The 14,256-nt window shown below is 41.4% G+C and overlaps 2 protein-coding genes across 2 annotated transcripts in view; one reads left to right on the top strand and one right to left on the bottom strand.

Moving 5' to 3' along the window:
- The window catches only part of LOC308378802 (arylamine N-acetyltransferase, pineal gland isozyme NAT-3-like), a gene marked incomplete at both ends in the record, with an annotated part of 2,278 nt that extends 970 nt beyond the window's left edge, over positions 1-1,308 (bottom strand). The window contains one exon of the mRNA XM_080855801.1: positions 1,123-1,308. Coding sequence (XP_080711927.1) covers positions 1,123-1,308 — 186 coding nt within the window. The remainder of the gene's footprint in view (positions 1-1,122) is intronic.
- Positions 1,309-7,407: 6,099 nt separating this feature from the next.
- LOC308378879 (alpha-parvin-like) overlaps positions 7,408-14,256 on the top strand; it is a 28,946-nt gene continuing 22,097 nt past the window's right edge. Inside the window, exon 1 of the mRNA XM_080855887.1 lies at positions 7,408-7,630. Within this exon, the coding sequence (XP_080712013.1) occupies positions 7,504-7,630 (127 nt within the window). The 5' untranslated portion in view covers positions 7,408-7,503. The remainder of the gene's footprint in view (positions 7,631-14,256) is intronic.

Genomic DNA, 14,256 nt, shown 5'->3' with positions numbered 1-14,256 from the left:
GCTCTGGGTCTCCCAATAAACATTATAATTACCCTATACTTTTTGTTTTTCTGAATTGTGTGAAATGGCTTATAAAAATAGGTAATACAGAACGATTATGTGGTCACCAAGGGCAAGGTTAATTGGTGGAAGGAGACCACTAACTGCATCAATTTATCCAACTGGTGAAGGTAATAGTGAGCAGAGTATAGATAGATAGATAGTCAGATAGATACTTTATTCATCCCGAGGGAAATGTAATACATCTTTAACAGAGTAGTCTATTACATTATCGATAAAGCTATTGAAGGATGCTCGAGTGGACAAGGTAAAAATGTGTTTTATTTTATCAAGTGTAGCTTAACCAATACTCTATTACTGTAAGGCAACCAGCTAATGTTGAGCACCAACTGAGTTGTTTGCTAGCTAGCGTTAGCTAGCTGATTTGACCATAGGGTATGAACATGTTCATTCATCTGACACTAGGCTAAAGTGTTAGCGAAATCCCGCTAGCCACAACTACATAATGTAACAGCATACAGAGTACTAGTATAATCTTAATAATTAGCAGGTCGATAGCTAGCTGGTTAGTCCACAGATTTCCTTTTGACACCACTAGACTAGCAAGCGTTAGCGAAATCCCATTAGCCACTATTAGCAAACTCAACTAACTATAATGCATGTTGAGTGCTTGCACAACATAACTTGCAAAGAGCTGGTGTTGGCTAACATTAATGCACATGATGTGTGCATTGATTATCTAAAGTGTGTTATTTAAATGCTCTATTGAAAGAGTTGTGCAATTGAAAAGCATACAGAGTACTAGTATAATCTTAATAATTAACAGGTCGATAGCTAGCTGGTTAGACCATAGATTTCCTTTTGACACCACTAGACTAGCGTTGCACTTGCACAACATAACTTGCAGATGGCTGGTTAGCTAACATTAATGTAAATTATGTGTGCAATAATTATCTTAAGTGTGTTATTGAAGGATTTGTGCAATTGATACATTTCATTTTTTCTTTCACTTATATTGTTATAATTGAAAAAAGTAAGATTTTTTTTCGGGTGGGGGGGGGGGGGGGGGGGGGCGCTCGGAGGGGATATCGCCCGGGGCGTAATTCCATGCAGAACCGCCACTGGCCGCACCAGCTTGTTGAAGACCAGCGGCAGCTCCATGCTGGCCTGCTGGCCGCTGTGCAGGCACAGGTTCTCAAAGGGGACGCTCATCACGTGCAGCCGGTGCACCAGCAGCAGAGTGGGAAGGTCTGGCCTCTCAAACGGACCACTGAAGCCGATCCTCTGGAAGTACTCCTGCAGGTCCATTATATACCTGCACAGGTGACACACACACATCAACATACAGTTGTGGCCAAAAGTTTTGAGAATGACACAAATATGCATTTTCACAAAGTTTGCTGCTTCAGTGTCTTTAGATATTTTTGCCAGATGTAACTATGGAAGACTGAAGTATAATTAAAAAAATTTTGGCAAGTGTCACTGGCTTTCATTGGCAATTACATGAAGTTAATGCAAAAAGTCAATATTTCCAGCACGATGGAGCACCTTGCCATAAGGTAAAAGTGATAACTGAGTGACTAGGGGAACAAAACATCGATATTTTGGGTCCATTGGCCAGGAAACTCCCCAGACCTTAATCCCATTGAGAACTTGTGGTCAATCCTCAAGAGGCGGGTGGACAAACAAAAAAAACGATTTCTGACAAACTCCAAGCAACTCCAAGATTATGCAAGAATGGGTTGCCATCAGTCAGGATGTGGCCCAGAAGTTAATTGACAGCAAGCTAGGGCGGATTGCAGAGGTCTTGAAAAAGAAGGGTCAAAACTGCAAATATTTACTTTTTGCATTAACATGTAATTGCCAATGAAAGCCAGTGACACTTGCTAAAATGTTTGTAATTATACTTGAGTCTTCCATAGTAACATCTGACAAAAACATGTAAAGACACTGCAGCAGCACACTTTGTGAAAATGCATATTTGTGTCATTCTCAAAACTTTTGACCACGACTGTACACACACACCAACATGTAGAAATTCCTGCGGGTGAGTTATACACCGACACGAGACAAAAACCCTGATACATTAAAATTAAAGACTAAAACGTTTTCCTATTGTTTTTTTTTTTGTTTTGTTTTGTTGTACGTGACTTGTCAGACTGCTTCTATGCTGACAACGTTACACTACTGTCCGCCGCGGCTCGGTTCGGTTCGGTAGGCGGACAGCTCTGCCTCGGGTTATTATCATGGAGGTGGAGATCTAACATTAGTCCCGGTTCATCAAGCCTATAGCAAAGCAGCCACGTCGAAACAAGTTCATAAAGCGAAGGCTCTCGTTATAACTCCCAAGAGTCACATCATGTTCGTCCGTCAACCGCAAAAGCTGTTTACGGTTTTAAACTTTTGGAGCCTGCTACGTCCCTCATGTAAAGTTCTTGAATGAATATCTGACACAATAAAGTAATTTTGGACTCTTTATAAACTTGTTGCAATAATTTACATGTTCCGTTCATATACTCCATTTGCTTTCTGAATCGCTTGCTTCTTCTCTAATATTAACGTTACGAACCAATACTGAAAGCGCCCCCTTCTGGATTGAATGAAACATTGACATGTGGAAAACCTATAACCTAACATAACACCACATGTTATAAATCATAAACATTACAACCCTCCTTTCCTTAGACTTTTTTTTTCTTTTAATAACTGTCTATTCAAAGTCAGTGAGGTGTGATGGGGGTCCTCTATTCATCCTGACTGGGTATCTGTGAATAGGCGACTGTGGCCCAGGGGGGTCAGGGGCTAGGGGTTCTGGGGTTTGTTCAGGAAGAGTTTCAGTCCAGTCCATGACATCTTGTCCACCACTCATGACTTTCAAACCACATGACTGAGAAGGGTGATTTGCATATGCTGGTAGAATCTTGAAGTGGGATGAGTTTCTGGTGATGACATGGTTGTTGCATTTGGCTGTTATCATGGAACCTTTGACAGCGATAAACTTGTATGGGTGGGGGTTGTAGGGAGGACATAGCTTCCCTTCCTTCTTTTGACGACACAGGACCATGTCGCCCACTCTCAGAGCCAAAGGAGCAACCCAATGCATCCGGTCAGCATGTTGTTTCATCTTGGTCTTTGCTAGGGCATCTGCCAGTCGCAGTGGAGCATCAGTCGGAGACTGGAAGGAAAGAGGAGATCCAGGTAGTTTGATCCGAAGCGGCCTCCCAAACAGCACATCAGCAGGAGCCATTCCAGTCGAGCAGTGAGGCGTGGCACGGTAATTGCGGAGGAACGCGTACAGTGTCTGTTTCCATGGGAGGCCTTCCACATGTGCAGCACGTATAGCCTTTTCAAGGGTACGCATAAAACGTTCAGCCTCTGCATTGGCCTGAGGCCAGAGTGGAGTAATCTTTCTATGTTTGAAACCCAGATATGTTGCGAAGTTTGCAAACTCTGAGCTTTGGAATGGTGGGCCATTATCTGTTTTTACCACCAGCGGAATTCCCAGTGTCGAGAATATCTTGTCAAGTTTCGGAATGGTGGCTCTGGCTGATGTAGATTGGAGAATCTCTACCTCTGGATATCTTGAGTATTCATCCATCACCACTAAAAGGTAGTCACCCGAGGGGAATGGGCCACAGAAATCTACGCCAACCTTTTCCCAAGGTGATGATGGCAGCTCAGACATGCGGAGAGGTTCTTGTGTGTGATTGGGCACAACAGCCTGACATGGGATGCAGCCAGCTATCATGGATTCTACCTGTCTATCAATGCCAGGGAACCAGACTTTCTCCCTGATCAGTTTCTTTGTTTTGACCAGCCCCTGATGGTCTTCGTGTGCTAGTGATATGGCCCTGATTTGTAAAGAATGAGGTATAACAATCTTTGTGCCCCGTAGTACTGTGTCATCAGTAGCAGTCACTGTCAGTTCATCTTTGATTTTATGGAATGATGTTAGTGCAGCGACATCCACACCATCAGCAAAATCCTGTTTTCCTGACAGCGACCCCCATGAGCTTCCTTTGATGAATTGGATGACTTTGCATAGAGTGGGGTCAGCTATGGTTGCATTCTGAATTTCTGTTAGCGTCATTGCCTTAGGGACAGCGTTTGCAGTAACAAAGTTCACATATTCTTCTACTTGTTGTTCGGCGTTCGAAACTTCCTGAAAGACATGTGAAACATGTGCGGGGTGACGTGACATGTAATCCGCTGGGTTATCCTTGCCAGACTTGTAGCGGACTGTATAATTGTAAGGCTGAAGGCGTAAACTCCAGCGTTCTATACGAGCAGGTGGCTTGGATTTAGGGTTGTTGAAAATCCATTCCAAAAGTTTGTGGTCACTGACTAGGGTAAATGGTCCCCCATTAAGATATATGTGAAAATGTTCACAGCCCCACACAATGGCGAGAGCCTCACGTTCTGTTTGGGAATATTTTTGTTCAATGGGTGACAGGGCTCTGCTTGCATAGCTTATCACTCTGGCTGGTTCATGTGGGCTACTTCTCTGTGCCAAGACGGCCCCAAGACCCACAGGACTCGCATCAACCACCAGTTCAGTTAGCTTGCATGGGTCGAAGTAGGTCATGACCGCGTCACTTGTTAGGCTTTGTTTCATTTTATCAAGGGACTTTCTGGTGGTCCTCTGTCCACGTCCAGCAAAATGCAAATGTTTGTGTATAGCTGTGTGTGTGACTGTGTGTGTGTGACTGTGTGTGTGTGCTTATGGCCGTTTGTGTGTGTGTATGACTGTGAGTGTGTGTGTGAGTGTGTGTGTGACTTTTTTTTTGTGCGATCTGCCTGTGTGTGTGTGTGTGTGTGTGTGTGTGTGTGTGTGTGTGTGTGTGATATGACTGCTATCTGCTAGATCACTGTCTGGGGATGTTGAATTGGATTAGTAAATGCACACACACACACACACAAAGTGCAGAGAGCCCCAGAGCAGTGTCATTTAAACGCATCTCTTACTGCCAGTCAACAGCACTTAGGCCAATCAACATGACCAGATTATCTTAAGCACATTGCACACGCATCGTGGGGAGCGTGTGTGTGTGTGTGTGTGTGTGTGTGTGTGTGTGTGTGTGTGTGTGTGTGTGTGTGTGTAAGGAGGGCGTTTGTATGTGTGTGAGTGTCTGGGGAGGGGGGGGGGGGGGGGGTGTTGTGTGTATGTGACAATAATTACCGACTATAGATATACATTTTTTTTTTAAATATGAAATGAATTTAAACACCCTTTTTGGGCGGGGGCGATCGTGGTCGGTAGTAGTAGTATATTAATCCGACCGCACTGAGATAGTTGACGGACAAATAGATAACTCTACATATCGTTATCAGATTATACCACTACTAAACATTAACATTGAATTAGTTAATTACTTATGCTAAGTAGCTTCAACTTCACCCACCTTGAGTTACGAAGGTCACACAAACAAAAACAAACGAACTACACCTATTATATGCTATAAAATATACACTATATAAAACTTATGCTATGCACTAATACAAAACAATAATGATTAACAATAAAAAACTTAACTAATACTATGAAACATATTGAAATATAATTACACTAATAATAAAAATACACTAATAACGCTAATAATAAAAAAAACGTATCTTATACTAAGGCTATATAATGCTAGGTCTAATTGCGATCTGTCTCTGCTATATGTCTCTCTCTCATAAACCAACAAAGGCAACCTTGGTAGTATTGGTTATTATAACGGACTTTATTGCGCGAGACATCTCAATGCCTGGTTCTACAAGAGGGCCACAACAATGGAGGAGTCTGTGAAGTAGGCTCCTTTCTCCGCGCGCTCTCTCTTTGACATTGACAGTTTGTAGGAGTACTGAACGTTTTTTTTTTTGTTGAAGTTGGAAGTTGATGTGACTCACAGCATAATGGATGCCGTCTATGCTGGAGTGGTGTCATGAATTAGAACAAAAGAATTACAACAAACTAAAACAAAAACTGAGGAAATGGTGCCATTGACTTTGTTACTGCATTCCCGTAAAAATGGCAAAGGAAAATAAGCTGTAAAGCATAGACAATCCCCATCTAGGTGGATCCCGCTGGATCAGATGATATTTGAATTAACATATCTGTCTGTTTAGGACTTTTTATGCTGTGTGTGGCTATTTTGTTTTGAATCTATGATCTTCCTTGTAAAAAAAGAAAGGGCACAAATGGTATGCATGTTAACAGAAAGTATTAAGAAATTCTTACCTTTTTTCCTTTTCCAGGGACTGAAATGTAGATGCAGAGATCCACCATATTGAAGATGACTGGAGGCAACAGGACGGCTTGAGTTGACTCCGCAGCGACCGCAGAACCAGCCTCTCTGCGGCTTAAGGACAACTTCACCCTGATACTACTATTATAATGTTATTGCTACTACATTACACATGTACATGTTGTTCATATTATAGCCATATTTATTCTGCACTTATAAGGTAACTGCTAATACACTGCACATATTGCTTTTTAATTCGTATTGATTTATATTACTCTAAACCACCTTCTGTAAATCAATTGTATACTTTGTGTTTCATTTAACCTTTTTGCTTTTTTTTGCACTTCTGGTTAGACACAAACTGCATTTTGTTGTATTTGTACTCCTGCACAATGACAAAGATGAATCTAATTTAAAAACAAGAAATGCTTGACCTTATTTCAGCCTTAGTAATTGAATAAACTAACTAAATGATTCAAATCAGATTGTCAGTTGTTAGTCTTGGGTATCTGTGGGTCATTTACACTGCTGTAACTAGACTTGACTAGACTTGACTTGGACTAGAAAGCTTTTACAGTAGTTTGGACTGAATTCTGATAAACTGTCACTGTTTTAGTTACCTCCACCTCAACCTCTCCAAGGTCTTTATTGCTCTTCTGGTTGACCCAATGCCTACCCTGAAATGTGGTTTGTACACATCACTTTATGAAACATGAATGTTGACAGAAATAATTGTCGGTTATTGATGTGGATGTGGTCCCTGCAAATGCATGAATTCCGTTCCGTCGTTTAAGGTTATTCCAGGAACTCCCTAAGGGATCGGAGTTCCTGGAGTAACCCTAAGGTGACTTGAGGCTCTCCTAATTTTAAGAGTGTAGTTATTCGAAAGCCCCTCCGTTTGGGGTTGAATAGGATCCAAATAGGCCAGTGTCAGTGAGTGGTGTCTATAGGCCTCTTATGACATCTAGCGGCTGCGGATGTGACTCGCGTTCAACAACTTTGAAGTTTCTGGAGTAACGGATTTAACGGGACAGTCTCCACATCCTCCCTCGCGTGAAGTAGGGAGGGAACCAGGCGGAGTTCCTCCGGGATAGACGGGTAGGCCTATCACATCGCCCGCGACAACGCCCATGAGTCGCACAAACAGCTTGAATACGTGTGTGCGTTTGGAAGCAGGCGTATGAACGGGTTATTTTACTCGGGGTTCATAATTTACAGTCAACTAAGTAGCCTAATTTAGCACCCCATCAAACCAGCTGCTCTAGTAAAAGCCATGGCTTCCTCTCCGTCTTCTCCGTCCAAAACTCCGACGCCGAAATCACCGCCCTCCAGAAAGAAGGATGACTCCTTCCTTGGAAAACTCGGGGGAACTTTGGCCAGACGGAAGAAAGCGAAAGAAGGTGTGATTAGTGAATACATTTTACTTTGCCCTTAGTTTATAAAGTTCAGCGTATGTAGGCCTATATGTATGTGTCCGTAGACTTGTTTAGCCGTCAGGTCAGCGTTGTTCAATCCGTGGTTGGCAGAATAGCTATTTCAAATAACTAAGACTTTTTTAGGAACTCCCTGACAGAATTCTTTAATGTATAGTATTGTATGTATAAACTACACACAATTGGACCATGTTTTCTCGGGGTGTTATTAAAGCCGCTTGTATAGCCTACTTACAGGACTTACAGTGCAGGATACTCTGAATTAAACTCATCATTCATGTAATCTTTCCGTTAAAGAAGAAGCGTCTGTTGTATGATTCTGATGTCCTTTTCCTCCTCTGTCTAATGTTCCGTTTGGACTCAGACTCGCGCACATAGGCTTGTTTTACGTCAGCAGATGCTTCACAGCGCCCAGGACCTGGAGCTGTTTCCAGCTCTCATTGGATCTCGTGTCCATTTAAGGCGAAGTGTCGGTTTTTCCGTTCCGTCCCGCTTGTCGCAGTCAGCCTACTGCCAATAGCACCGCAGTCTTCTCCGGCTGCCCGGAAGAGCGTGTGGCTGTTATGGACTCTGTCATCAAACACATGCTCAGGCTCCCAGATACGATTCTGGCAAAGTGCTGCTTATATTGGAGTTCAAGAGCAGAATATATTGCTATACCCCTCCCCTCCGTGCTCCTAAAACGAGGCGTTTGGCTGTAGCTAATTGTTTTTTGGCTGGGTCCGAGCCAGTAGGCCTAGCTACATGTTAATTTCACAATAACAGAGCTAGGAATGGGCACCAAATGAACAGCTAGAGAACCGCGAGCAGCAGTTAGCTGAATCTGACCTAAAGTGTTTTGGGTTACAACTCTGGAACCTACCTTTAAGTGACTCTCAGGTCCTATATCTTCCCGTGCTGCAGCTACGTAAACCAGACCTGATACACACACAGACACACAGACACACCCAAACACACGCATGCACCCACACACCCACACACACACCCACACACACACACACACACACACACACCCTGCCCCGTATACAGATCCTTACTCAAAACACTGTAGAGGACCCTAGAACTCTCACTCAGTCAGGATCAGCATCCTCAATCAGCCAATCAACATCCAGCTGTTCCAGAGAGTTTTATTAGAGCTATTTCATTAGAGGGATTAAGTGCATAGCAGGAATGCCGTAGCGGTTTGAAACGATGAAATTAGTTGAGTTGTTTCCATATGTGTGGATGGAACTGTGTGTGTGTGTGTGTGTGTGTGTGTGTGTGTGCAGAGATGGGCAGTATTTCAATTACTTGTATTTGAAATACAAGTTAATTTGCTTTTGAGTATTTTGTCATTTGTATTTGATAGGGCCGATACAAAATTGAATGTAATTTGTAACAAAAAAATAGAGTGGAGTGATTTTGAATTTAAAATACTCAAATTACTTTCTCCAGTGTGTAGGCAGAAGGAGATTTTTTTTCTGTCGGATTCTACCACGAGACCATCTGATCTGCCTCTGAATGTCATTGTCGAATCAGTCAATTTGCCAAAGGTCTTGCTTCTTATGGCCCGCCCCTTTTTGGGGGGAAAAGGAAATCACCCCAGATCTCTCTCATTGACTCTCATGTTAAATATTTTTTTTTCACAAAACAGGGTTGTGGTCGAAAACTTAGAAAGCTGTCTTGATCCTTGTCAATTTATCTTCATTAGCACACCGACTTAAAGGAGGTTCTTTCAAAGAGCGAATCGAGTTGTTGCACTGAACGTTAGCCATCTTGACACAATGTTACTTGATGAAAGCCGTGTGATGTCCTTATACGCAATTAAAGCTAAGGTCCGGGACGCAATCTGGCCTGGGCGAGACTCTCCACTTTGTGAATTAGGCGCACCTCACCTAGAACGCGATCTGGCACTCTGCGCCTGGGCGAGACGCTCCACTTTGTGAATGAGGCGCACCTCACCTAGGACGCGATCTGGCACTCTGCGCCTGGGCGAGACGCTCCACTTTGTGAATGAGGCGCGCCTCACCTAGGGCGCGATCTGGCACTCCACGCCTGGGCGAGACTCTCCACTTTGTGAATGAGGCGCGCCTCACCTAGGACGCTATCTTGCACTCCGCGCCACATTGCATAGAGGCAGGGGCCCGGGCGCACATGAGACTCTTATTAAAGATCTTAGCCTACTATAAACGTTGTTGAGACTCGCACTGAAGATCTAACTCATTCTCACAGAAACAAAACAAATAGCTACACGGTCATTTATCTGTGTGATGTCACATGTGTGCGCCAGTGTTGTCAATCACTTGTGGGCGCCAATGTTGTCAAAGATAATCTGTAACTTGTGGAAGTTGTATTGTTAAACGGTGAGTACTTTGGTAGATTAAAGTATAAACTTTGAATACAAATGTTAGTACAACTTCTATACGTTATCTGTAAGCAGAGATGGGCAGTATTTCAATTACTTGTATTTGAAATACTAGTTAATTTACTTTTGAGTATTTTGTAATTTGTATTTGATAGGGGAGATAAAAAATCAAATGTAATTTGTAACTAAATACTTTAGAGTGGAGTAATTTTGTATTTAAAATACTCAAAATACATTCTCCGGAGTTTAGGCAGAAGGAGATTTTTTTCTGTCGGATTCTACCACTAGACCATCTGATCTGCCTCTGAATGTCATTGTCAAATCAGGCATCAGTCAATTTGCCAAAAGTGGTGCTTCTTATGGCCTGCCACTTTTTGGGGCGAAACGGAAATCACCCCAGATCTCTCTCATTGACTCTCATGTTATCCAATTTTTTTTCACAAAACAGGGCTGTGGTTGAAAACTTAGATAGCTTTCTTGATCCTTGTCAATTTATCTTCATTAGTACACCAACTTAAAGGAGGTTCTTTCAAAGAGCGAATCGAGTTGTTGCACTGAACGTTAGCCATCTTGACAGAATGTGACTTGATCAAAGCTGTATGATGTCCTTATACGCAATTACATATGACGAAAGCATGGTAGGGATAGCCCTCCCAGAAGCCATAGAGATTGCAATGAGAGCCCTGTTTTGTGGAAACATGAAAGCCACACAGCTGCTGCCTGCAAATATATATACAAAATCAATCAATTTGTTGTCTTTTAATAGCTTTGCTTAGTTACACTGACATTCTGTGACTGTTCTTCCTTTTTTACTGGGTTCACCAGAGCTTTGTGTACATTATATAGCCCCGTAGCCAGGGCCCATTGACATATTGATGTCAATCTAAATAGTCTGAATAGCCAAGTCACATTGCCAAAATACTAGGGCTGTAACGATATTGGATCGAACCGAGAAATCGCGACACTCTGGGCCACGAACCTGCATCGCGATGAACCGCGACATGCCCTCAAAAAGTTTGGTTCGCTAGTAAAGGCGGCTGCTTGCTTCAGCGTTGCGGTTAATTGTTGCGCAAAATTTACTCAGTTCAGTTCATGCTCCCAAAAGTTGCGCGTGTTGTCATGAGCCTGCCATTTGCTTGGCAGATAGAAAGCTGTTTCCCTAACAGAAAGTCTGAAGCTTGAAGTTCTTTTCAAACCTTTGCTTGGGTAGCACTGCTAAACTGAGCAGACATGCAGACTACATTTTAGTAATCTCATCACGTAACATTCATTTTCTAAAAACAATCACATAGTATTGCATGATTTACTGTGGTAGAAAATACGTTAGCTTAATGCTAACGTATATGGGAAATCCTATAGAGACCGCGCTAGGTATTAGCATCAATTAATTCACGTTAATGTTTTTGTATGAGCCTGACATTTGCTCTGCAGATAGAAAACAGGTTCCGAAGTTTGTTGAATGTTTTTCAACAGCATTGCTTTGAGTAATAAAAACTAGTGCTGTCAAACGATTAAAATATTTAATCGCGATTAATCGCATTTTTGTCATAGTTAACTCAAAATTAATCGCGATTAAATTAATCAAAATTAATCGCGATCGCAAATTTGATCTATTCTAAATCCCCTTTCAATATTTTTTTTTCCATCATTTTTATTTTATTTTAATGCTGTTATCAGCATGGAAAAGTGGATTGGCTTGCTTTAAGCAATGTTTTATTTTATTGAAAAACAACATTGCCGAACAGGGCGGTACAAAATAAAATTATAAAGTGCACATTTAAGATAAACATGGACTCAGCCTATAGTGCAGTTAAACCATGGCTTAATATTTTTTGCTGCCAGCTGCCTGTTGACATTTTCAGACAACAGTGAAGCTCGCTTCTTTTGCACAATACAACTTTTAAAGGTAAACTTTCTATTCAGAAGCTTTTATCATCCATTTCGCTGTATCGCGCTCATCATTCACATTTTTTTTTTTTTTTTACATCGCGTTAATCGCGCGATAAAAATTTTTACGGCGTTAAAATGGGTTTGCGTTAACGCCGTTAATAACGCGTTAAACTGACAGCACATCATAAAAACATCACATCATAAAAACAATCACATAGTATTGCATGATTTACTGTGGTAGAAAATACATCACATACATACATCACATCATAAAAACAATCACATAGTATTGCATGATTTACTGTGGTAGAAAATACGTTAGCTTAATGCTAACGTATATGGGAAATCCTATAGAGACCGCGCTAGGTATTAGCATCAATTAATTCACGTTAATGTTTTTGTATGAGCCTGACATTTGCTCTGCAGATAGAAAACAGGTTCCGAAGTTTGTTGAATGTTTTTCAACAGCATTGCTTTGAGTAATAAAAACCTCAATATTTGGTTATAAATTGTTTCTTCATTTTTTTTATAGCTCATACTTATTCTAATGTGAATTAGAAAATATATTTTAAAAATCGCGAGGTAAAAAAATTATAATAATAATAACAATATCGTGGGGTGTATCGAACCGTGGGTCAAGAATCGTGATACGAATCGAATCGTGAGGTAGGTGTATCGTTACAGCCCTACAAAATACTGATGTATACCTATATTCAGCGAAAAAATTACACTGACAGGTGTAATAGGCGGAATATGTGTGGGTGGGAGGGGCGTGGTGGCGGCGGTTACAAACATGAAAAAAAGGATACGGGACTCAAATGCTTGGGACCACTGCCTTACAAGACTGACAAGGGCCCGTCAATATAGCCTGCACCTGGGCCCGTGGTTACTACGTTACGCCACTGAATAGCCCAAACTTGAATGTTCTGCTATACCAAATTGTGAGAAAACTGAAAATTCAGAAAAAGTATTTCCTGTATTTTAAAAATACAAAATACATGTATTGTATTTTGTTACATTTTCTGGCAACAGTATTTTGTATTTTATTTTGATACATTTATTTGAAGGGTATTTTGTATTTTGTATCAAAATACATTTTGATGTATTTTTGCCCATCTCTGTCTGTAAGGTTGTGAGTGTGCAGTGGTAATGTAAGTTGGATTCGTAAAACGTATTTTAGGAAATAAATTACATTGCTTGACGTGTAGCTATTTGTCTCTGTTTGTTACCGACTTTCAACTTCATAAAAATCTCAACAACGTTTATAGTAGGCTACGTGTATTGTTTTGTCTCTGTGAGAATGAGTAAGATCTTTAGTAAGAGTCTTTAAAAAGAGTATCATCGGTGCGGAGTGCCAGATCGCGTCCTAGGTGAGGCGCGCCTCATTCACAAAGCGGAGAGTCTCGCCCAGGCGCGGAGTGCCAGATCGCATCCTAGTCCTTACCTGGCAATTACGTATGACGAAAGCACGGTGGGGATAGCCCTCCCGGAAGCCATACAGATTGCAATGAGAGCCCTGTGGCGGCGGTTACAAACATGAAAAAAAGGATACGGAACCACTGACAAGGGCACGTCATAATAGCCTGCACCTGGCCCCGTGGTTACTACGTTACGCCACTGAATAGCCCAAACCTGAATGTTCTGCTATACCAAATTGTGAGAAAATTGAAAATTCAGAAAAAGTATTTCCTGTATTTTAAAAATACAAAATACATGTATTGTATTTTGTTACATTTTCTGGCAACAGTATTTTGTATTTTATTTTGATACATTTATTTGAGGAGTATTTTGTATTTTGTATCAAAATACATTTTGATGTATTTTTGCCCATCTCTGTGTGTGTCTGTGTGTGTGTGTGTGTGTGTGTGTGTGTGTGTGTGTGTGTGTGTATGTGTGTGTGTGTATGTGTGTATGAAGTTAGTGTGTGTCCGCAGAAGTGGCAGTGAATAGAAAATCTAATTTTAATTAACAGACACATCATGGTGATCACATAATCAACTATTCTATTTCTACGAGGAGGGCGTAATCTATCAGAAATCGGTAAATAAAAATAAAGCCTTTTCAGGGTTTGCCTGATAAAAATTGACGCTAAATGCTAGCAACCTTAAGCTAGGAGGTGAGGTAAAGGTAAAGGTAAGGTCACTTCACTGGGGAAATTCTGTTCGCCCCAAATCACATTTAGCTGATGTTGAAAAATAAAGGATGTATCTGGTCTTGCAGTGCCATTGCTTTGATCCTAATCCTGTTGTAAGGTAAAGCACTGAAGATAAAGTTGTAGGCATAATCTATCTAACCCTAACCCTAGATAAAGTTGTAGGCATAATCTATATAATCCTTGTGTTTGCTTTTCTGTGTGGAT

Source organism: Sprattus sprattus (assembly GCF_963457725.1).
Source record: "Sprattus sprattus genome assembly, chromosome: 18".
Lineage (NCBI taxonomy): Eukaryota > Metazoa > Chordata > Actinopteri > Clupeiformes > Clupeidae > Sprattus > Sprattus sprattus.
This window is presented reverse-complemented; position numbering and strand designations above follow the sequence as displayed.